General features: G+C 43.9%; 1 protein-coding gene across 1 annotated transcript in view; it reads right to left on the bottom strand.

Moving 5' to 3' along the window:
* The window catches only part of LOC115100193 (protein limb expression 1 homolog), a 138308-nt gene that overhangs the window by 47727 nt on the left and 66100 nt on the right, over window positions 1-24481 (bottom strand). The window contains exon 2 of the mRNA XM_029618514.1: window positions 9673-9836. Within this exon, the coding sequence (XP_029474374.1) occupies window positions 9673-9836 (164 nt within the window). The remainder of the gene's footprint in view (window positions 1-9672; window positions 9837-24481) is intronic.

Genomic DNA, 24481 nt, shown 5'->3' with positions numbered 1-24481 from the left:
CACACCCACACACACAAGCTCTCACCCAAGCACCTATTCACACCAGCTCTCACCCTGGCACACACACACACACAAGCTATTACCCATGCATCCATTCACACCCACAGACACAAGCTCTCACCCAGGCTTCCATTCACACCCACAAGCTCTCACCCAAGCACCCATTCACACCAGCTCTCACCCATGTATCTATTCACACCCAGACACAAGCTCTCACCCAGGCTTCCATTCACACCCACACACATAAGAATTCACCCAAGCACCCATTCACACCAGCCTGGCACCCATTCACACCCACAGACACAGGCTCTCACTTAGGCACCCATTCACACCCACACACACAAGCTCTCACCCAAGCACCCATTCATACCAGCTCTCACTCAGGCTTCCATTCACACCCAAACACACAAGCTCTCACCCAAGCTCCCATTCACACCAGCTCTCACCCTGGCACCCATTCACACCCACACTCACAAGCTCTCACCCAGGCACCGACACACACTAGCTCTCACCCAGGCTCTCACCCAGACACACCCACTCTCACCAAAAATGTATTCTTTAACTGCAGGGATGGGCTCCAGTTCCGCCGCGGCTTTTCTTCAGCAGGCTTTCTTTTTGCGCCACCACGGGAATGGGCTCCCATGGTGGCCTCGGTCGGGTTTCCTCTTCGCCGCCACGGGCTGTGGCGGCCTTGTTTCGTCAGGGTCGGGTTTCCTCTTCGCCACCACTGGGATGGGCTCCTGTGGTAGCCTTGGTCGGAGTCAGGTTGCCTCTTTGCCGCCACGGGCTGTGGCGGCCTTGCTTTGTCGGCGTCGGGTTTCCTCTTCACTGCCAAGGACTGTGGCAGCCTTGCTTCATCGGAGTTCGAAACTGCTATTTCTCCCATCCCACCCCTAGGCTAGGTGATGCCTGCCTCACCGGCCAATCAAAGGCTTCTTCCCTTCTTCCTACTCCCACTGGTAGGTAGAAGGGAGGAGGTTTCCGATTGGCCTGCGCGGGGGCAGGCAGAATGAAGGAGGCTTCCCATTGGGCAATGGGGGTAGGAAGAAAGGAGGCTTCCAATTGGCCTGTGGGGGCTGGAAAAAGGGAGAAGGGAAGTGCAACAGGCAGTGGGACACCAGGAGACGTGATACACCTGCCAGTGTTTGGCGACACAGTGTGTCGCGACACACCTGTTGAGAAGCGCTGATCTAGACATTTTTGATATGAGTTTTTAATTATTGGATATGCCATTCATCAGCTGTTTCAAAATAATCTGTTGTTTTTGTTAGTATGCTTTTGCTGCTATTGATTTTTTATTTCTTAATTTGTTTTATAAGGACTGGTGATGTTTCTCTTTTTCCTTTGTTACACTGCATACAGAGACTGGCTTGTTGCAGTTTCCAATTCAGTTTGTGTCTGCATGCTAAAATCTGGTGAAGCGACAGATGATATACCTACCTCTGTACATATGTTCCTGATTTATGGTTCCCAGTTACATTTAATTGAGTTTATGAAAGTTCTCTTTAATAGTTTTCCTGTATACTTGTGTTAATGTATTCTGCCTTGAGGCGACTGTTTTAATGTATTTCCGCCCTGGAGGCGACTGTTCAGTTCCTTGTAAACCGGTGCGATATGTATTCTTTACAGGAACATCGGTATATAAAAATTAAAAATAAATAAATAAATAAATAAATAAATGCTTCTAGTTATGCATTTTGGTCTCTTTATCCTTTGTTAGGTGAGGGTCAGCACATGTGATTCAGCTGAGGTTTTCTGCTGGTGTGTAGTTTCTGTGTATGGCTCTATAGTAGCCTGGCTTTTTCTGTTTTCCTAATAGGAGGTGTATTGATATCTTAAGGCCTGGTGTAATATTTTCAGTGTTGCCTTTTCTTAAGAAAGGTGTTTACAGTTTGAGTACTGGAAATTGGTGCTGTTTTGGTGTGGGATGTTTACTATTTATGCAATTTCTGTTCAGACAGTATATGTATCTTTCCCTTGTGTCATTCTTAACAATAAAAATAATTCTGGGCCTTTATTTTTTATTTCTGCCATGAAATGTAATGAGCAGTGTATCACACATGTGAGCATGGTCTGTCAGGTGTGTCATGATGGGAAAAAGGTTGAGAACCACTGATCTAAAGTATCAGGTAGAGGGGTGTCCAGAGTCATAGAAAATAAATCTACAAATTTCTCCTGATCGATTTTGCTTCTTCGTAAAGAGGGCAAGAACATCGGTGATGTAGATTTATCAGGTCAGGAAACTAAGGCCTGGATTTATCAAAATGCGGTAGGTCCGCATGCGATAGCAAAAGGGGCGTGTTTTATGCTAATATAGCATTTATTGCTAATTACCTGTGCAAAGAGCTAAGTTAGCACAAATTGTGATACCCTTTTCAGATTCTGTGATAAGTGCTGACCTGTTGTATTTCCTGCATTCAACCACTGGGGGACCATTGTTAATGGTCCCAGACACGGGGGGGGGGGGGGGGGGGGGAGGAGAGAGAGAGAGAGAGAGAGACTGGCCATAATGACATGGCCCATAGGTAGGTATTTGCATCCCTATGGTAGGCCCACCTAGTAACTCGATGTGGGGATTAGGTAAGAGTGTAGGGGGTTAGGGGCCACTTTGACATTCTATGTGACACCTACGAACAGAACAGTGGTCTCATGAAGATTTGATGACCTTTGGAGTGAGAAAACTCACTCCAAGATGAGATTTGGGCAATATTCTCTCAACCTAGCTTGATGATACCCAGGTAGAGAGTCCATCAAGCCGCACACCTTTTCGATCAGTATAAGAGGAGGCTGCAGCACCCTGTGTTAGAAGAGATCCTGATTCAGGTTTTTGCAAGTTTGTATTTTTCCATCCTTGGGGAAAGGGAGAATTTTTCTGCCCCCACTTTTTTCCTGAACTAGAGACTTTGAGTAACCGTTTCCAGTATAGACCTTTCCTCCTGGGAGGCCAGTTCCTGTGTTTTGAAAAGGAATCATCAAGGGAGAAACATCAGGAGACCCCCCAACCGGAATTTCCACCCCAGGACACTGGACACTGCCAGGTGAAGTTCAGGTACTGTGAGAAGGGATCTGGTCACTGTTAGGATTCCCCAGCCACCTTGGGATAATCCTCTTTCCTTACCATGGAGGATACCCATATTCTAAGCCCCTGCCTGGAGACTTTTTTTCACAGAATTAGAGAGCATTCAAACCCAGTGTCATGTAAATCTGGGACACTGGAAGTATCTGTCACTTTCAGGCCGATACAGTAAAGCGAGCTCAGCTGAGCGCACTGTTTAAGATGCGGTTGGATGTACGTTGTCCACAACCCCTTATACCATAAGGAGTTTAGTGCGTCCAAAATACACGTCCAACCTAGGGTTGCCAACCTTTAACCATCAAATTTCTGAACATTTGGAGATGCTGTTTAATATCTTCATTAGGGCCGGTTTTGGGGGTGGATGAGCCGGGCGGTTGCCCAGGGTGCCATCAGCTGACGGGTGCCTTGAACACCATGGGGACAAAGGAGGAGAGGCCCAGCAGCGGATCCCATCCCACCACGGTCAAAGAGAGGAATTGCGAGGCCATGGTGGATCCCATCCCGCTGTGACCGAAGATACACCCAGCCTGGCTGCGGCGTATTCCACCCTGCCACGGCTGAAGACAGGCCCAGCCTGGCCGTGACTGAAGACTGAAATCGTGCAGCTGCGGCAGATCCCATCCCACCGCAGCTGAAGAGAAGACTGGGGGGGGAACGCCATCAGTTGAGGGGGGTGCTTCTCACCCATTGTGTCACTCCCCTTAAATCCGGCTCTGATCCTCACTGAAGGGTTTATGCACATGCAACTTTTATTACCACTCTTCACCCTTACAAAGCAACAGAAACCTATAATTTGATAGCAGATAAGGACCAATCTAGTTTGCTCAATTACTTTCTGCTACAGTGTCTTAGATCTCGTTGACCTCTGGCTTTTCCCTCACTTCTTTGAAATTAATGATCCCCAGCTTTCTTTAATTGTTATAGTTTTTGCTTCTGTCATCTCCACTGGGAGATTATTCCACGCATCCACCATCCTTTCTGTGAAAAAGTATTTTCCTATGTTATTCCTGAGTCTGTCTCTTCAGAGCCTTATATCATGACCACTAGTTCTCAAACTTCCTTATTCTGAAAAAGGTTTGCTTTTATCAGCCCCAGAGCCAAATTACTGTTTTGTTATGTTCTTTAGGCCGCTGATTAAATCATGGGCTGAGTTCTATGTAAGTGACACAAAATAAATATATCCAACACATTGAATATACAGTAGCTACCAAAGCACACACTATATTTATTGATTTTTGTTTTCAGTTTTTATGGTATTTTTTGTGGAAATGTATCAGTGTGTATTACAACAAACAAAAAAGGGAGAAAATCAGTGGAAAAAAATTAGTCTTTTTTTACTCTGATTTTCTCAGTTTTTGTTTGTTGTAATAAACCCTGATAAATTTCCAGGAACAATAAAATCAAAATTGAAAATGAAGGTCCCTAACTATATTGCATAATTGAAGGTGAGAATCAGACGCTAACCTGCAGCATGAGGGCTAAAAGTCAGAAAATTTATAAATATTTTAGCACTCCTCCTTTTTTCATGATAGTACCCCAAAAATCTGTACAATCCAGAAAAATTCAGGACAGTTGGCAATCCTAGTCCACCCCCCCACCGAAACTAATAGCGTTCTTCACATAAAAATGCATAAAATGCATGTTGATGAGGCTATTAGCTATTCGCCCCAAATACAAAAAAGAAAATGTGCCCCTGATCCACACCTAAGGGTAGATTTTAAAAGGGTGCGTGCGGGCATACATGTGTGTGCGATCTACCTGGCTACCCGGGGCTTTATGCGCATCACCGGGCCTTTTTAAAATAGACCCGGCGCGCGTAAGACTGGTTACGCGCGTAACGTTCTTAAAACCCGGCCCATACTGCTTTTCTGTACATCCTCCCACTTAATATCGTGACAATGTTAAGTCAGAAGGAACCAAAAGGTTAAAAAATTTAATTAAAAAAAAAAAAAAAAAAAAAGGTAAAAAAAAAAGTGCCAGCGGTCAAGTTAGAAGAAGGGACCCTCAATTAACAAGCATCCATTTTCCTAACCCGTGGCTGTGCACAGGTTAGGGAAACAGATGCTGGTAAAATTGAGCGTCCCTTTTCCTAACCCGCTGTCAGCCACCTCTCCTGCGCTGCCAAGGAGGTGCTGGGGTGGGGGGGGTGCAACTGTCCCTATTGCCTCCTTTTAGCGCGACCCCCTCATTTAAATATTGTGTCGCGCACCCAGGAGAGGTGGCTGGGCGCGCGTTAGGAAAGCCGGCGCATTTTCCGCCCAACCTTTCTGTATCGGCTTGTTTATGTTTTGTATCTATTGATCCTTTTAAGAGGAATTACCGTAAACTTTATTTTGAACACCCAACCAGCGAGCCCTGCCTGATTTGTAGGTGTGCCTGCCCCAAAGAGCTCTGGTAACTCACACACATGGGAGAACACTGCTGTCTGGGCTAAGAAGGTTAGCCTCCCTCCCCCCACACCCTGGAGCCGCAGGTAAGGGGAATGAGAAAGGTGAAGACAGCCCCAGTTATAAATTCTTTTATGGCCTTTCAGGATATGTCCCATCCACCAAGAAAGGGTTACATTTGTTTAAGTGAAAAGAATAAACAATTACAATATTTTGCTGTTGGAGTACTCTCTAATTCTTCTTTTGAGCACTGTAGCATTTTTAGAGTATCCATATTTTGTGATTTAACACTCAGTACATTTCTGTTTGTACAATGTGGTTCCTTCCTGTCCCAATAAACTGATGTGTTTAATATTATTAAACAGTAAACAGGAGAGGGTTATTTTGTCTACTACCATGTCTCTTTAAGCTATTTTATCTATTTTGGTTGCTAGTTTCTAACTGTGCAACTATTAATAATGACATTATAGACCTCATCAGGAATTGTGAGCATGTGCAAAGGCTCAAACAAAGCAGCAAAAGGAAACTGAAAATACACAGTATCCCCAACAGATTTTAAGAGCACCCTAGGAAAGGACCTTTTTATCATACATAATACCATCTACTTTACCTTATCACAGTAGATGACTCAGACTTCTGGGAAACAAACAAACTATTAGACAATTATAGAGTCACAGTAATTGAGAAAACAATGCAGCACTTCAGCAGATACGGCATGCCAGACTGTGTAGTCTCAGAAAATGGATCACAGTTCACAAGCAAGGAATTTGCATTGTTTGCCAAAGAATGGGAGTTTTGCATATCACAGCATCTCCATATAACAGTCAATCCAATAGTAAAACTGAGCTGTTAAAATTGCAAAATCTCTCTTTTAAAAAGTTGCAAAGAACAAAGAAAACATTTGGCAAGCCATTCTGGAACAGTAAAATATTTCTGCTGAAGACATAGCATGCAAATCTTTCCAGTGCCTGATAGGCACATACACATTTAGTGCCAATGCCTTCTCGGGTATTAAAACCAGAAATGGTGGAAAGACTCACAGATCAGAGATACCAAAAACAAGTAATACAATAAACAAGCCAGAGACCTTCTGGAGTAACAGCCTGGGGATCCTATGTAAGTCCAGTTTTTCCCGTAAAACAGATCCAGCCCCTGGAAATGAGCAACGTGTATAGAGCGGATCACTCCTTGGTCATACACCATGAGAACTGATGGACTAACGTACCACTGAAACTGTAGATTCAGCCACTCAACACCATCCTCTACAAACAGAGAACACTCTGCAATGGACAACAAGAAGATGTGTCATGCCCACAGCATAGGCGAAGGACTGTCCGAATCGAATACAAGTGGAAAGGATTCTAGGGAGCATGCAGTTTTCCCAGGTAAGATTCAAGCAAAGATGCAAATATGAATCCTGGAAAGGGCAACAGGGTACTCCATCTGCCACAAAAGCAACATTAAACCACCTGAGAGCATGGGAACCAATTTTTCAAAATGCGTGAGGCACAAATTACCCCTCCCTGGACACATTAAAGGAGTTTACTCAACATTAGGGGTGCTCTAACATCTACTGCACAAAGAATTGGCACCTATGCCTGTGAAATCCAAAGACCATGTACTGAACTAACAATAAAGTAGTCACCCATCACTACTTGAACAGTTCCTTACAAAGTTGGAGTTCTTGCTAAAATGTACTTTTTTGTATACAGTTTTATTGTGATTACAGGGTAAGGATGCCAACTCCAACAAATATGAGAAAGGGATGATAGGATAGAAAGCCTCATCTCCACTAGGATGACCTGCAGAGAAAAGAACTATGTAAATCCTCTGGCAGTCTTCCAGCAGATCGGCGTCAGGTTAAAGGGCAGCTACAGGAAGCAGGCAGTGCTAGGAAGCCCGCCCTCTCTGCCACCCACACAAGCAGCAGGTGTATAATACACAAACACTTTTAATGGGCATACTTTGCACTTGCTAATTATCAAAAAGAAGCAAAGCGGGTAGTTTCCTTTTGAAAATGTGCCTAAAAGAACACATATTAAAACTGACCCTGTACACTGCAATTATGTGGGCTTTTTGCAGAGTGCCCCCACCGCCAAAAAAAAGTCCATGCTTTATTACAAAAAAATGGCAGGTGCTTCAGAGCTGTTAAGGGAGTATCTGTCATAGAACACATGGAGAGAAAATACACTTGGGGGGGGGGGGGTTAGCATTAATAGTGGAATTCATAAGCAAGAAATGGAAAAAGCAAGGGTGGTCTTTGGAGGACTGGAGGAAAAACATAGCTTGGTGGCAAAGTAGAGATACTGTTCCAACTACAACACCATATCACACTTAGCTGGTACAGCATTCTGAGCTAATTTGTATGACCACATGAACCCCACAAAATATTTCTTAGCAAAGAAGCTTTTGCAAGGATAAGCTAGGATGAAAAGGATGAGACTAGAGCCCTGCTAGCTTATAAGAGGATATTACAGAAATTATGGTGGATCCTACACGATATAATACATTGGGGCTGTCTCACAAGCTGCATAAATCAGCCTTCTCCTACAGATAATGCAAAATTTGATGCTGGCGTCTGGAACGTTTCCAGTCCTGTGATGGAAGCCCGTCTAAACAGCCTGATTTTCAGGATATCTGCAGTGAACACGTACGAGAGAGACTGTCATGCGTCAGAGACTCTACTTGTGTTAGCAGTCTGCACATGATGCTTTCAGCATAGGAAAGTAATATGGGTTGTACTGACAGCATCTTACATTTCTGCTTGGCAACGAATTTAAAAACAAACAGCAAAGTTGCAATAAGTTAACCAATAAAATGTTAGTGGTTTAGGGAAAAGGCAAAGAGAGCCTTCCATTTCTAGGTAAACTAACATCTGGTGCAGACCATATGTGGCTTAGATCCATTCCTAACTGACATTCAATAATAAAAAATGATATGGTCGAGAACCTCTGCCTCATACAGCTCCAGTGCACACAGTATAAATTCAGTTCAATGACCAGAAACAGTACTATACCCCTCTTTCGGCTTTCCTATTTGTCTGTATCACATAGGCTTGATAAGGGTCTCGATGTACCAAGAATTAAAAAAGTCATATAATCACACAAAGCATATCAAATTCCTAACCATTTGTAAGGAGCAATAACAAATCAAGTCTCGGGATGTAAAGCGGGTGCTCACGCCTGGTCCTGGAATGCCTCAAACAGGTCTGATTTTCAATATAACAACTATCATTATTTATTTATTTATTTGTCTATCTATTTATTTATTTATTTTGTTGGTTGCCTGGTGCCAGGCTCTGGGCACCTCTCATGGGATACATTCATAATAAAAGCTAAAGACAAACAAAAATAAAAGCTCCATTAACCTCAATGAATATTCATAAGAATACATTTAGCTTAAGAAACAGGTTTGTTTGCATAGTTTGGTTAATCAGACTTATTTGCAGCCCTCCAAAACAAGAGCTGGGCGCCCATGACATATCAGAAAAAAATGTAGGTAAGCCTGGGAACACAGCTCATCAGATGTGTCAAAACAAAACATCCTGATCTGACGATCAAGCGCTCGGATGGAAAAATGTATGGTACAATATGTGACTGTGATGTGCTTATCCCCAAGGTCTTCACGAGGTGGACTTTTAATGGCGCGCTGAGTGGCCAGCTAATTAAGCATATTTTCAGTCAAATCTAGGCGGCTGGGCTTGTGGCAGAAAATGAACTTAAATCCAGTTGTGCAAAATCCAGGTGGCTAAATTTAGGCCTGTTGATAGATGCTGTATCTAGTTTGGAGCACCTGAGTTAGCCACTAGAAATAAAAATCAGCACTAACCAGCTAACTTCCTTCCTCCTACTAAACCTTTCCTCCAGTGCTTCCATTTTTTCAGTGACTTCATTTAACCACTCAGTTGTGATAAATTTTCAACAGGGACAATCTAGTGTCCGAACTGCCAAAAATACGCAGAGAGACACACCTACATCCACTCACACATATTTATTTTTCTGGGACCAATTGTTATTCTTAAGAGTAACTTTTCTCTTTCCCCCCCAATTTTTTTTTAATCAAACCTTTTGTCTAAATGAGAGATGATATCTGGTTTCCTATTAATTATACTTAAAAAGGATTTGTCTGAAAAAAAATACATATTTCTGTTGCCTCCTCACATGAAATGTCATTAACTGGAAATATGATATTACTACTTATGCATCTTACCTGAAAGTTGCCAAAACAACTTCCACCAGGAAGAGTAACATAGCACACGAATGGAGGGTCAGGTGATGGAACAGATTCGTACACCACTCTGCCTTCGCTTGGAAACACAGCTCTCTGCTTCTCCTTGTTCTCCCAAAATTCTTGCAGCATTGCTACAACATTCACTGTCAAAGACACACATATGGTAAGAAACAGAACTGTGTATTTTATATGTATAGTTCATTTTGACAGTTCATTTGTTCAGCAGAAGGGAGAAATAAGAGCTAGCTCAACAAACCAATGCAGTTTTGACAGCTTTTCCCATTTTAAAAGAAGATACTCTCTTGTTTTGTAAAGAAAGCTACAATTTCGCCACTTTCTGCCCCTGGAAAGATTACTTACTCCAACAGATTTGAATGAAAGTTGTAAATACTTCCTTTCTTTCACCACAAATGTTTCCCTTCCAAGTTTTCTTGTATTTTTTTCTTATCTTTAAAAAAATTACGAATTTAGAGCTTGTAAAAGATGTCAGAATGAGAGCACTGTAACCTGAAGACCTCTATTTATCCACAGGCAGCAGTCATGCAGATCTCCTCATACAGCACTGCTTTAACCCTAATTTTGATGGTATTCTTTGACGTCTTTGCTAATACTGCCAAAGTATGATGATGGTTTTAGTAATGCGGACACTTGTCCATTGGGAACTGGCCTGAGGTCACCAATTCATTCCCGTGTCACTAGCAACATGAGCCATAATGCGGAACTTTCTATCGTGTAATAAGAGACAAAATCATGAATTTGTTTATTTTTATGCTGACCAATAGGCTGTACTCCGACCGTCATATAGCCTTCGTGCTATTCTGGCCAGATTTTTTTAATGGTTCACAAGTGGGTTCCAAATTGTGGAAATCCAGACAACATACTCACCTGACCTAATCAAATCTCTCCCTTCCACCTTCCTGATTATACTGTGACCCTACTGGGCATGTCCAAGAAGTCGGGTGAGAGCTGATGGGGTACACTTCTGGATACCAAAAGAGCTCAGGAAAGTACTGATTGCATCCCTCACAACTCTATTCTACTCGTTCATGAGAACAGGGAGAGTTCTGGAAGCCTGGAGATGTAGTCTTTCTACGTTAAAATGGGGATAAGGAAGATGGCAGAAATTGCAGACCCATTACTCTAATTTCAGTAATGGATTAATCCATGGAAAGAAAAAGGAAAAGGTTAGTTCAGCACTTTGAAACAAACCGTTTGCAGGACACCAGATAACCTGGTTTCCCAAAGTGAAAAAAGTGATTGAGTTCTATCACGGGGTGCAGTAAACGTCACCTAGCTGGGCTTCAGTAAGGGCTTATGATACTGCTCTACAGAGAACACCAGTAAGCAATCTGGATGGTATGAATATGTTCGAAAGATGCAAATTGAAAAAGGATCTGATTGAGCAGCATCATTGTAGAGCTTGGTGATAAATGGATTCCATTCCGGTGAAGGAAAAGGAACCAGTGGGGTGCGGCAGGGCTTGATACTAAGTTTGGTTCTTTTCAATATCTTTATATCTTCATAAGGACATTGATAGGATGGAAACAGCACAAAAAAGGGCTGCTAAGATGGTACAACATTGCAGCATAACTCCTACAAGAGGCTAGTAGATGATCTCTTTTGGTCAAATGGAAAAATCTGACTTCACTTTCTCTTGATGAATGAATGACACGTGTACAATTTGCTAGAAATTGATGTATTAACAAAATTAATCGGAGGCCTAACTAGAACCATTCTAAAAGTTATTTTATACAAATATATCCTCACTGAGAATTGATTTGAGGAAACTGCCTTTACACACTGGTGAAACAACACCCAACAGTAGAGCAAGTCCCCTTGTATTTTCCTGAGTGGAGGTGTGGGCAGATTGGAGTTTGCAGACTGGGGTTGGAAGGGGCATATCTGGCTCTTGGATGATTTGAAGTACTGGGAATGGAAGAAAACAGGATTTCCAAGATGTGAAGGATAACATGCAAATTATAATATTTTTAGATTTCACAAGTTGGCAACCCTGAGAACACTGCTCCATGGCTTCACCTTTCCTTACATCTACCCCCTGAGGTGTGTGTGTGGTGCACTTCCTCCCCTCCCTTTCACTTTCTTCTACTTCCCCTAACCCCTCTCCCTTTCATTTACTTTCTTCCCTCTACTCTCTTCCTTCCCTCTCACTCACCCAACTCTCCACCCTTCCCTTTTATTCCTTCCCCCTCACTCACTCTACTATCCTCTCTCTCTCATCTTACTCCCTCTCCTCCCTCTATTCCCTCCCCTCACATCACTCACCCCTACCTCCTCCCTCTCATTCTTCCTCCCCTGTCTCACTCTACTCTCTTCCTACTTCCTCCCCCACTCTTCACTCCATTTTCTTCCCTCTCATCCTAATTCCTCCACTCCTCTCACTTACTGCACTCCCGTCCCTCACCCTACTCCCCTCACATTACTCCCCCTGCCTCTCATACTACTCCTTCTCCTCTCTTCTCTCACCCCTCCCTTCAGTCACCCCCAAGTCTCTTCTTTCCCTCTCATTCCCTCCCCTCCTTTCCCTTCCTTTTTTCACCCCCTCATTCACTTCCTTTCCTTTTCCCTCTCCTTTCCCTTCCCTTCCTTTCCCTGTATTCGCTCACCCACTGCCGTTCACATTGGCAGGGCCTGGCCTTCCTGCCAGTAACTTTGTTCAGCAGTCCCAGCACTTCTGCTCTGGAAGGGCCTGGCCTCCCTGCCAGCGATGACAGTGAATGGCTCGGGTCCTGACGCCTCTGCTGCTGGCAAGGCCTGGCCTCCCTGCCAGTGGTACCAATTAATGGCACTGGTCTGGGTGTCTTTTGCCACTAGTGTGGCCTGGTGTCCCCATCAGCGACATCCATCAGTGGCACTGTCCTGGCACTTTTTCTCCCCACCAGTCGCAGGATAAAAAAAAACAAAAAAAACCCCACTTTTGTCCATGGGCTGTAAACCTTCTGTGTAAAGTAGAAGCCTGCAGGCTGGGTTTAGCCCGTGGGCTGTAGTTTGGGAACCCCTGCTGTAGATTGTACCGTATCTTACCCCTAAAGGCACAAAGCAAGCCCAGTCTAGGAGTATGCTAGCTAGCTGGAAACTTCTAAGCTGGACAGGAGAGAGCATGACAAAATGCTTACTCTTCACTGGACTCCTGCACAACTGAAACTGCAGTTCTTGAATTTTAAACCTCTAGACAGACAGACAGACACACACACACACACACACACACACGTGTCTCAGGGCTTAGTTTACAGGGGGCAGCTGCATATAAAAGGTTCAATAAGCTAGTATACAACCCTAGGGCACACAGACATCCAAATGCTGATCCACATGGGAATGCTCATTATTACACATCAATAAATGACCTCACAAATATTACAGATCACCTAATTCAATTGCACAGGTGTTACAATTCAATAAAAAAAAGTATTTAAAATCTGTCCATGTTATTCCATGTCTTTATATCTGCATATTTTTATTTTTTAAAAGATCCTTGCATGCTATGCACTTTTCTATGGTACTCAATGTGGCAATACAGTTGTTTCACTCTAAATGTTATTGTTTGTCATTTAAAACGCCTTTTACTGGACAGCAGGTGATAGTGTTCCACAGTCACCGGCAGCAGCTGGCACTGAAGGGGTTAACCTCAGCCAGCACCAGCTGATGATGTGACTGCTGCCACTGTAGAATCTGGAAGAAGAAGTGTTAATTAGAAAAGTGTCGGTCTGACTTTAAACTGTTGTGTATTCAGATCTATGAGGGGGTTAGGCAATAAAAATTATAATAAAGAAAAAAGAAAATTGTCAGAAGAAAGTGAAAGTTGGTGGGCAGCAGCTGGAAGCAAGTAAGAGAGAGACATACAGCTGAAGACGGATTGCCAAAATTACTAGAACCGTCGCTGTTTAAGTTGGGATAGGGCTTAGTCTGCAGTTAGGTTCAGTTGGACATAAATAATATTATATAATCCCTTTTCCTCTGTTTGCTGCAATGCGGATTTTTGGTTTATCTTCTTCAGTCACTATTCCTCCTTGTTAATAATAAATTCAGTGTTTGACTGATTTGAAATCTCAGGTAAGTGAGAAGCTGGGTGATCATGGTGTTTTTACATGCATGGTCCGTGAGCACCTCAGGTTTGTGCAGTCACAGTGTTCCCAGAAAAAAATGTCAAGGCTTAGCTTAGCGGGCAGGGTAATTGTCTGAAAGCAAGGAGAACCTCTGTTGGTGGGTGGGCAGATTACAGGAGAGGGCATACGTGCGGGTGCAGGCGAGCCTTATGCAATGTTTACTGGGACCTCCTGGTGGCCATGGGTTCAAGTCCTAATGGGTATGAGGAAGTCTCACAAAAATGAGATTTCTACAATATTCTCTCACCCTAGCTTGATGGTACCCTCTCTCTTTCTCAAGAAAATGCCTGTCTGGGTAGCTTGCAAAGTAAAAATCAAAACACTAAAATAGCACACAGTGCAGTAACTCTAAAATTATCATAGTCACACCCCTTTTTCTTATTGCGGGCGTTATTCATGCAAAATTTATAGCATTTTGATGAATCTAGGCCTTAGATTGTGAGGCCTCTGGGGGACAGGAACACACCTAGAGTACCTGAATGCAATCTGCTTTGAAATGCCTGTAAAGCAAAATATATTATAAAAGATGTAAAATCCTCCTCAAAATACTTTTGCCTATGTTGAGTGAAATAAGACTGAAAGAAAATTTATAAAAAAAAAAAAAAAAGTAATAATGAAAAGGTTCAGTGTATTCCTAAGGGATTTTGTTTTGGCTCAGATGTATTTGGGTAATCGAAATTTCACTAGTGTAGTCTAAAGAATATCAGGTTTCAAAACCATGAGTCCAATAACAATAGAATGAAACCCCATAATTCTTTTTCAAGCCCTTCATCCATTTGTGGCATCAAAGGTTAATCTGTAAAAATGTCAACCGATCTTAACTCAGTTTGCAGACCAGACATTCCAAGGCATTCAGATCAATGACATCTGCTATGAGTTGACTCTCCGGCATAGTGTTGACAGTTTTAGCAGCTCTTAGTATTTTTTTTTCTTCCTCAAGAAAAACAATACTCAGAGTTACAAACACTGGCATATCTATTTTTGGCTCAATAACTACATTTATGGAAAGCTCAGGAAAAGTAAAGCTTGAAGATTTTCATGGTGGTAATATTCTTCCAAGAAAGTACTATCCTCTGTCCAATAAGGTTCACCATTTCACACATCATGTCTTCTGTCCCTTTTAGCCCCTCACATTATGTACTTTTTACATGCACAGTCAGAGGTACGAACTGTGTTGTTCGTACCTCTGACTGTGCATGTAAATCTGGCCCCCAAACCCTAGAGCACCACCAAAACCTCACCTCAAGCTACTAGTTCACCCTCCTTCAGTGATATAAATAGATGACAAATAGGTGTGCTACCCCAGAAGTTCTCTCTCTCTCTCCTGCCCAAAATTGGATTTGCGATAAATATCACGAATCCTGTTTCGGGCATATCACATAGCTTAACGCTAGGAAAAAAGGAATAGTTATTTCCAGTTATTTCCAGCACTATTGCATGCAACGTTAAACACCCCTCATTTTTGACAAAATTTTCAAAACTTACATGCGTATCTTGCGAAGCGAAAAATGTCACGTGTTATGGCGTTTTCGCAGGCGTTAGGTCTCTAACGCCCTAATGCAATTTGATGAATGACCCGGATAGAAAGCAATTTTCAAATGTCATCTACCCATGTAATTAGCTACTTACCTATGTAAAAGGGATTTTTTTAAACTGTTCATGCTATGTGTAGGTTAAAATATGCATGTTGTTCCACAACGCATGTACTTTTGCCCATATTCTCTTGGAGGCATTGCTAGAATGGGGTTAGGCCAACACTTGTAGTTTTACATTTTCAAATTTATGCATGTTGATTGCCCATCTGGAAAACAACAAATATGATGCTATTGCACAGCTGAATACATGTTTAATGTCTTCTAGGGGCTTGGTTAAAAGAGAGTGGATTGGTTTTAAATTCCTCTAAAATGGAAATGTTGCAGGTTGGCTCAATCAGTGCTCCTTGAAGTTCTTCTGTAGCGGGGATGGGAAGCTGTGGTCTCTGCGGCAGCAGTAGAGGAGGTGAAGTCCTTGGGTGTTGGACTGAATTGTAAGTTGGGTATGGAGAACCTTAGTATTTGGCTCAAAATACCTATTTTAAGTTAAAGCTGGTAAGACAATTGAAACCATTTTTGGAATATTGGATCCTATAAGTTGTGGTTTATGCTTTAGTGTTATCACAGATAGACTACAGGTAATTCAAAACACCGCAACTAGAATCATCTTGGGTGGTTCTAGATGTGCTATGGCAATCCCGCTATTGCGTAAATTAGGATGCATTGAAAATTTAAATGCTTGGTCTTGGCATTTAAGATGATGAGAGTTAGGTGTACACTGCATCTTAAGGATTGGCAATGCTCTGGGTGAAATTTGAGATCCAACTTTTGCTATCAATTGCAACTACTATCTGCATGATTTTATCATCATATTAGATGATAAAATCGAGCCTTCACTGCAGCAGTTCCAAAGTTATGGAATGAATTACCATTAGAACTGAGAGAAGGGGGAGTTATTAAAATTTCAGAGGAAGTAAAAAAGCTGGTTGATGACTATTGGGGGAGATTGAAGCTGGAGTACTATCAGGAGTGGAAGGTATTAGTTATAAAGGCTTATTCCCAATCATTTGGGTCTGAAATATCAGTAAATTGCTTTTATGGTGTTGTTTTATGTATTGTATTTTATGCTCTAATTTAGCACATTGTTTTTGATGATGGAAAGCAATTCATAAATATTTTAAACAAATAAACAGAGAAAGCAGGTATTTTTTCCCTGAGAAAGTATGCATGTACTTTCTCTTTGAAAACTGGTGCAAAATCTATAGATAAAAGTACTCATGGACTTTGCACCTCTGTGTAACATTTTTATAGAGCTATTAGCCTACACTGGTTAGAAAATCATGCCTATAATGAACATATATGCCAGTATAGTCTAATTTCTTACATCGCCATTATCCACCTAATATAAAACCAGATTGGATACAGAAGAAAACAACAACATGAAACATGAGTATGAAACAATGCAGTAAAAAGAGGACCAACAGAAAAAGAGGTCATAGTATATGGAGAAGGAATTTTTCTGGGCTAGAAAGCTCAGGTACTACAACCTTTAATTCTTAATTTAATTTAATGCTTTAATTCCTCCACCTCCTGCTCTTTGTATACTCCTCCTTGTTCGCCCTCCCTGTTCATTGTAATTTCTACCTTTAAAGTTACATTGTAAACCGGTATGATGTATGCATACTAATACCGGTATATAAAAGTTTTTAAATAAATAAATAAATAAATAAACCAATATTTTGATGATCATTTAAAAAGCATATCAACTTACTAAGACTCCAGTTTTATTCAGGACCAGTTTACTAAAAATGCACTAAATGATAAGCTTGAAAAAAAGTGTTTAAAAATACATTTTGGATCTATCACAAGATTAGGTGGAATGGATTTTAAAAAAGATAATTTATTCTAGAAGTAAGGAGTGTCAGATTGAAAGGCCAGATCTGGGACTTGACTGAGCAAGGGAATATGGTGACAAAAATTGAGAGAGTGTTCAGGCCAGAGGGATCACGCAGGTGTACTGAGTCATTTAAGTTCTAAAGGAAACTGGAAGAGAATCATTAATGAATCCAGACCAAAACAAAACACTTTAAACAGAAAAGGAAGATTAGCGGATGCCAGAGGAACTGATTAAAAATATAGAAGCATACTGGGCAGCAAAGCTTTTGATGAGAGCTAGATAATGGAAAGAGAAGACTAAGTTGCAAAAATTAAGTTTACCACGATTCAGTAGTTTTAGAGCTGGAACTTGAAAGAATTGAATGGATACAAGCAATAATAAGCAAATTTGCCTGGAAAAAATTTGCAGAAATATCAAATAGAAAAGAAAAACAATTTTTTTTTTACAAAAGGGAAACAGGGTTAAATATGGCAAGAGATAAATGAGATGGAAGGAGTGATACAAGGAGAAAAGTAAGAAGTAGGAAAATGAAGATTTTCACTGTTAGGTCTCAGCAAGGCCCTTGGCTTCCTGCAGTGACTCAGGATAGATTTTGTGGCACCAGAAAATTCTATAGTACATCTTTTCAGATGATTCTGTGGCAATTCTGCAGCACTGGATTTACAGTAGCTACAGTAACTCATGCTCTTTTCACCACTAGAATTGTTTACTATAATTCTCTTTTCCAGAGCCTGCCACAGATGACTATGAAAATGCTCTGGCTTCTTCAGAACAGGGAGTCCAGAATTATTACTGATGCCAAATCCGAAGATCAAATTTCCCTGATTCTGAAGAAACTTCACTGTCTGCTGATATAGTAGTGCATTAAGTTCAAAATACAAATGCCTCAATCAAATGGGTTGTAATTATGTAAGGGATTTATTGGTACTGTACACATTTATGAGAAGTCTGCATTCATCATAGCAAGTTCTGCCTTCCATTCCTGCACCTTCACTGGTAAAGTCAGTTTTTACTTGCCACTTGACATTTAGTTGCATGGCTCCTGTATTATACAGTAGAACACTAACGGGCGGATTTTAAATGCCCTGCTCGCGTAAATCCGGCCGGATTTACGCGAGCAGGGCCCTCGCGCGCAGGCGCACCTATTTTGCATAGGCCGCCAGCGCATGCAGAGCCCCGGGACGCGCGTAAGTCCCGGGGCTTTTTTAAGGGGGTGTGTCGGGGGGCGTCGCCAAATGACGCGGCGTTTCCGGGGCATGATGCGGCGTTTCGGGGGCGGGCCCGGGGGCGTGGTTTCGGCCCGGGGGCGTTCCGGGGGCATGCCCGCGCCCTCCGGAACAATCCCCGGGTCACGTCTTGGTGCACCAGCAGCCCGCAGGCGTAAATCCATGGATAAAGGTAGGGGGGGGGTTAGATAGGGCCGGGGGGGTGGGTTAGGTAGGGGAAGGTGAGGGGAAGGTGAGGGGAGGGCGAAAGAAAGTTCCCTCCGAGGCCGCTCCGATTACGGAGTGGCCTCGGAGGGAACGGAGGCAGGCTGCGCGGCTCGGCGAGCGCAGGCTGCCCAAAATCGGCAGCCTTGCGTGCGCCAATCCCGGATTTTATAAGATACGCGCGGCTACGCGCGTATCTTATAAAATCCAGCGTACTTTTGTTTGCGCCTGGTGCGCCAACAAAAGTACGCGATCGCGCTATTTTTTAAAATCTACCCCTAAGGGTATGTATTCATTTGAAAAAAAAAGGGTAGAACAAAATTCATGTTTTTATTTTTGTTCCATTTGTGGAACTCCAAAACAAATGGAGGGATCCCAAGAATGAAACAAAAATTATTTGTCTCTTTCATTTGTTTCCTATTCAAGTCTATGGCCCATTGTGGTACTGCTGAACCAGCTCTTGCCTGTGTGATTTCACAAACTTGTCAGAGCTGACTCAGGACAAGTTGCAAGGAAACCACATAGAAGATAAATTAGAAGCATCTTACTAATAGGGTCATTTATCAAAATGCTATAAGGCATTTTTGCATGTGTTAAGGGCTTAACACATGCCATAGCACCATAACATATGGTGCGATGCAAATCAGAAAAAGGGTTTACTGTTTTTGAAAAGCCCTATTGCATGGCTTTAATTATGCCTTTTTCAGTAGTGTTAAGCTGTGCAATAGCTTGGTGAGGTGAGGGGAGGGGAGGGAAGGGAAGGGAGAGAGAGAGAGAGAGTGCTACAATCTACTCACCCTAGATAGGGATTTATATCTCTATGGGAAGTCCCCCTAGTAACTCGAGGTGAGGTTTAGGTATTAGGGTAGGGGGTTAGGAGCGACTTTGACATTCAAAGTGAGATGTACAAACAGAACAGTGCTCTCTTGTGAAGATTTGATGACCTTCGGAGTGAGAAAACTCAGTTAAAGATGAGATTTGTGCAATGTTCTCTCAACCTAGCTTGATGGACTCTCTACCTGGGTACTATCAGAGCCACTGGGGAGAGATTCTCTCTCCCCAGTGGCTCTGATAGTAAACATGGTCCCCCAGTGGTTGTATGTAGGAAATACCACAATTCTGGCACTTATCTCAAAGTGCAAAAAAAGTTATCACAATTTGCAGTAACTTAGCATTTCACATAGGTATTAGCACAAATTGTGATAACTGCCTATTACCATAAAAGATGCCCCTTTTTCTATCACATGCAATATTTAGTGCATTCTGATAAAACCAGGCCTAAGTTAGCCTATAGCTGCTATCTGAATCAAGTGACATTTCATTTTCTTACTGTACAGTCTGAGTATGTGCAAGCAGCAGTCTAAGCAGAGATGGGCACGTTAGTAGAAGCTCTCACAGAGCTTCAAAAAAAGCTTATAAACTTATAGATTTGGCACTGATCTTCTCTATGCAGCAGTGGTCTCAATCACTGTACCAGAAAGAAAGGCAGAGCACTGCTGATTATTTTGATTTTTCTCTTCACTGGGGAAGGATCAGGATGGGAGACAGTGTTGAGATTGCAGTTGCAGAAGAGATTTTTTTGTCTCTGTCTATCTGGGCTATGAACCAGGAGACCAGGGTTCAAGTCCCGCTGTCGCTCCTTGTGACCTTGGGCAAGTCACTTTACCCTCCTTTGCCTCAGGTACAAACTTAGACTGTAAGCCCTCTGGGGATAGGAAAATACCTTACAGTATCTGAATGTAAACTGATGTGATATCTCAGATCGAATGTCGGTATATAAAAATAAATAAATAGTGTGGTGAGCAGTACACACTCGGACAGAAGAGAAGTCTTAGGCTGCCAGCAGAGATGGATTTAGAAGTTTGCCACCCCAAGGCACTGTTGCTGCTGTTGTAACCTCTCTTTCTCCCCTCCCCTCACTCCCCAATAATTCAGACAACAGTGAGCAGGAGGTATAAGGCACAGTCCCACAGTTTGCTGGGGCAGCTCAGGCATAGATTCTGTGGCAAAAACTGGAAAATTCTGAAGCACACTGGCAAACATTTCCATCTTTTATATTATAAAAATTAAGTAATTTTCCAACCTTTCTTGGGTCTGTATAATTTATTTTTTTATTGGGGGAGGAAAGGGGATCTTAAATATCAGTATAGGGATCAGATCTCAGGGATGGACAAAAGAGGAGAGGTTAGAGAATCAGGAATGGGGAGAGGAAAGGAAGAGGACTAGGACTGGGGTGATGAGAAGGTGAAAGGACTGGGGATAGGAGGAAGGAGTAGGAGAAGAAAAGAAGACCAGGGATGGGGGTGGAGTATTAGAAGGAAAGAGGACTGGAGATGGGGGGAGGAGAGGTAGAAAGGGAGGGGGAGGATGGGAGACAGGGTAGGTAGAGGAAAGGGAGAAATGACACCTATACAGTTCTCCTGTACATAGTCTCCCCCTACTCTTTTGTATTCTCCCCTTACCTCCTTCTAACTATGCTTTCCCCTTCCCCTCCTACCCCTCGCCCACCCTCCCTCCCCCCGCCCTACCCCTAGCCTACCCTCCCCCTCCTCTCCCCCCCTTTCCCCCTCTCAATTCGGCTCCCATGGTTTCATTTTTGTACTGTTTTTATTTGTTCACTTTGTTATAATGTTACATTGTTATATTATATTGTTATATTCTTTCACTGTATCTCCCACCTGAGTTCTTTGTAAACCGGCATGATGTGCTTCACGAATGTCGGTAAATAAAAGTTAATAAATAAATAAATAAATAAATAAATAAATAAATCAGAAATCTGAGATGGGAGAAAAAAGAGGGAGAGGGATGGAGGTTCTGATATTGAGAAAAGGGGAAAGGAAGTAGAACAAATTGGGGGTGGGTACCAGGATCTGGGGAATAGAATCTGAGATCAAGGGAGAGAGAACCTGAACTGCAGTGGGTGGGGGAAGGAGAAGGAGGGGAGGGAGGTATCCCTACTGTGCTCTGGTCCTGCTTCCTCTTACAACTCCTCTCTAACCTCTCAATCTGGAGCATGCATACCAGCACCAATCCCTTCTCGCTCTCTCTCTCACACACACACACACACACACACACACACACACACACACACACACACAAATACTGTCCCCTTCCCCCCATCTGATCCACTTTCATTCCTCAACCTCTCTTCTCACCCCCAATGATCCCCATTCAGCCTCTCCTAATCTTTCCAAAATGATCCCTCTTTGCTCTCTGTGCTCCAGGCTCACCCCCCTCCTATTTTGTTCCCTCCATGCTGCCTGGGAAGGGAGGGGCTGGATCATAAAGCAGAGGGCTATTCTCTGCTGATTGAGATTCAGCACAGCTGGAAGGCAATAAATCTTCAGCTAGTCTGCTGCCCCCCCCCCCCCAATTTTTGCCACCCTAGGCACAAATCCAGGCCTGGCTGCCAGTCTTTTAGGTTCTGGTGGTATTTAACTGTTTCTTTTTTTGTGTGTAGTCAATCAGCACTAGTGCACACTAGGGATGTGAATCGTTTTCCATATCGTCTTAGCGATAGAAATCGTGTGGCAGGGCAAGAAAATCGTCTTAGGCACGATTTTTTAGTTAAAAAATCGTTAAAAATCGTTTTTTCCGATTAGTGCGCACTAACTCGAGTTAGTGCGCACTAACGGGAGTTAGTGCGCACTAACTGGGAGTTAGTGCGCACTAACTGAAAATGATACAATTTGACACTTTTCAGGTCAGTTAAGGTCAGTTTAGGAATGAATATGTATTCCTATTGGCTGCCCTCTTATTTATTCATGTTACCAAGTTTCCTACTGACAGTATATGGGGGATGGGAAATGGAAACAGTTGGTAGCTTGACAAAACAAGTAATGTGATCAGTCAATGTGACTAGAACTTGTGCCCTAACCCTGATACCAGGGGTATTGTGATCTTCCTGCACACAGTGCCCTATCCCTATTAATACCAGGAGTGTTGTGATCTTCCTGCACACAGTGCCCTATCCCTAATACCAGGGGTGTTGTGATCTTCCTGCACACAGTGCCCTATTCCTGATACTGGGGGTGTTGTGATCTTCCTGCACACAGTGCCCTATTCCTGATACCGGGGGTGTTGTGATCTTCTTGCACACATCCCGATATCAGGGATAGGGCACTGCATGCAGGAAGATCACAACACTCCTGGTATTAATAGGGATAGGGCACTGCATGCAGGAAGATCACAACACTCCTGGTATTAATAGGGATAGGGCACTGCATGCAGGAAGATCACAACACCCCTGGTATCAGGGATAGGGCACTGTGTGCAGGAAGATCACAATACCCCGGAGGAGTGAGGGTCAGGCAGCTCCCCCCTGTCTGTGAAGCCAGCCTCTCACTAGTAATGCAGGGAGGGGGCTGTCTCAGACTTCACCATCCTCCCCCCCCCCCCCCTTACCCACACACCATTCACTAGCTGGGACATGGGGGAAGTCAGGAGTGAGGGTCAGGCAGCTCCCCCCTGTCTGTGAAGCCAGCCTCTCACTAGTAATGCAGGGAGGGAGCTGTCTCAGACTTCACCATCCACCCCCCCCCCCTCACCCACGCACCATTCACTAGCTGGGACATGGGGGAAGTCAGGAGTGAGGGACAGGCAGCTCCCCCCTGTCTGTGAAGCCAGCCTCTCACTAGTAATGCAGGGAGGGAGCTGTCTCAGACTTCACCATCCTCCCCCCCCCCCCTCACCCACACACCATTCACTAACTGGGACATGGGGAAGTCAGGAGTGAGGGTCAGGCAGCTCCCCCCTGTCTGTGAAGCCAGCCTCTCACTAGTAATGCAGGGAGGGAGCTGTCTCAGACTTCACCATCCTCCCCCCCCCCTCACCCACACACCATTCACTAGCTGGGACATGGGGGAAGTCAGGAGTGAGGGTCAGGCAGCTCCCCCCTGTCTGTGAAGCCAGCCTCTCACTAGTAATGCAGGGAGGGAGCTGTCTCAGACTTCACCATCCTCCCCCCCCCCCTTACCCACACACCATTCACTAGCTGGGACATGGGGGAAGTCAGGAGTGAGGGTCAGGCAGCTCCCCCCTGTCTGTGAAGCCAGCCTCTCACTAGTAATGCAGGGAGGGAGCTGTCTCAGACTTCACCATCCACCCCCCCCCCTCACCCACACACCATTCACTAGCTGGGACATGGGGGAAGTCAGGAGTGAGGGACAGGCAGCTCCCCCCTGTCTGTGAAGCCAGCCTCTCACTAGTAATGCAGGGAGGGAGCTGTCTCAGACTTCACCATCCTCCCCCCCCCCCTCACCCACACACCATTCACTAACTGGGACATGGGGGAAGTCAGGAGTGAGGGTCAGGCAGCTCCCCCCTGTCTGTGAAGCCAGCCTCTCACTAGTAATGCAGGGAGGGAGCTGTCTCAGACTTCACCATCCTCCCCCCCCCCTCACCCACACACCATTCACTAGCTGGGACATGGGGGAAGTCAGGAGTGAGGGTCAGGCAGCTCCCCCCTGTCTGCGAAGCCAGCCTCTCACTAGTAATGCAGGGAGGGAGCTGTCTCAGACTTCACCATCCTCCCCCCCCCTCACCCACACACCATTCACTAGCTGGGACATGGGGGAAGTCAGGAGTGAGGGTCAGGCAGCTCCCCCCTGTCTGTGAAGCCAGCCTCTCACTAGTAATGCAGGGAGGGAGCTGTCTCAGACTTCACCATCCTCCCCCCCCCCTCACCCACACACCATTCACTAGCTGGGACATGGGGGAAGTCAGGAGTGAGGGTCAGGCAGCTCCCCCCTGTCTGTGAAGCCAGCCTCTCACTAGTAATGCAGGGAGGGAGCTGTCTCAGACTTCACC

Source organism: Rhinatrema bivittatum, chromosome 1, assembly GCF_901001135.1.
Source record: "Rhinatrema bivittatum chromosome 1, aRhiBiv1.1, whole genome shotgun sequence".
Classification (NCBI taxonomy): Eukaryota; Metazoa; Chordata; class Amphibia; order Gymnophiona; family Rhinatrematidae; genus Rhinatrema; species Rhinatrema bivittatum.
This window is presented reverse-complemented; position numbering and strand designations above follow the sequence as displayed.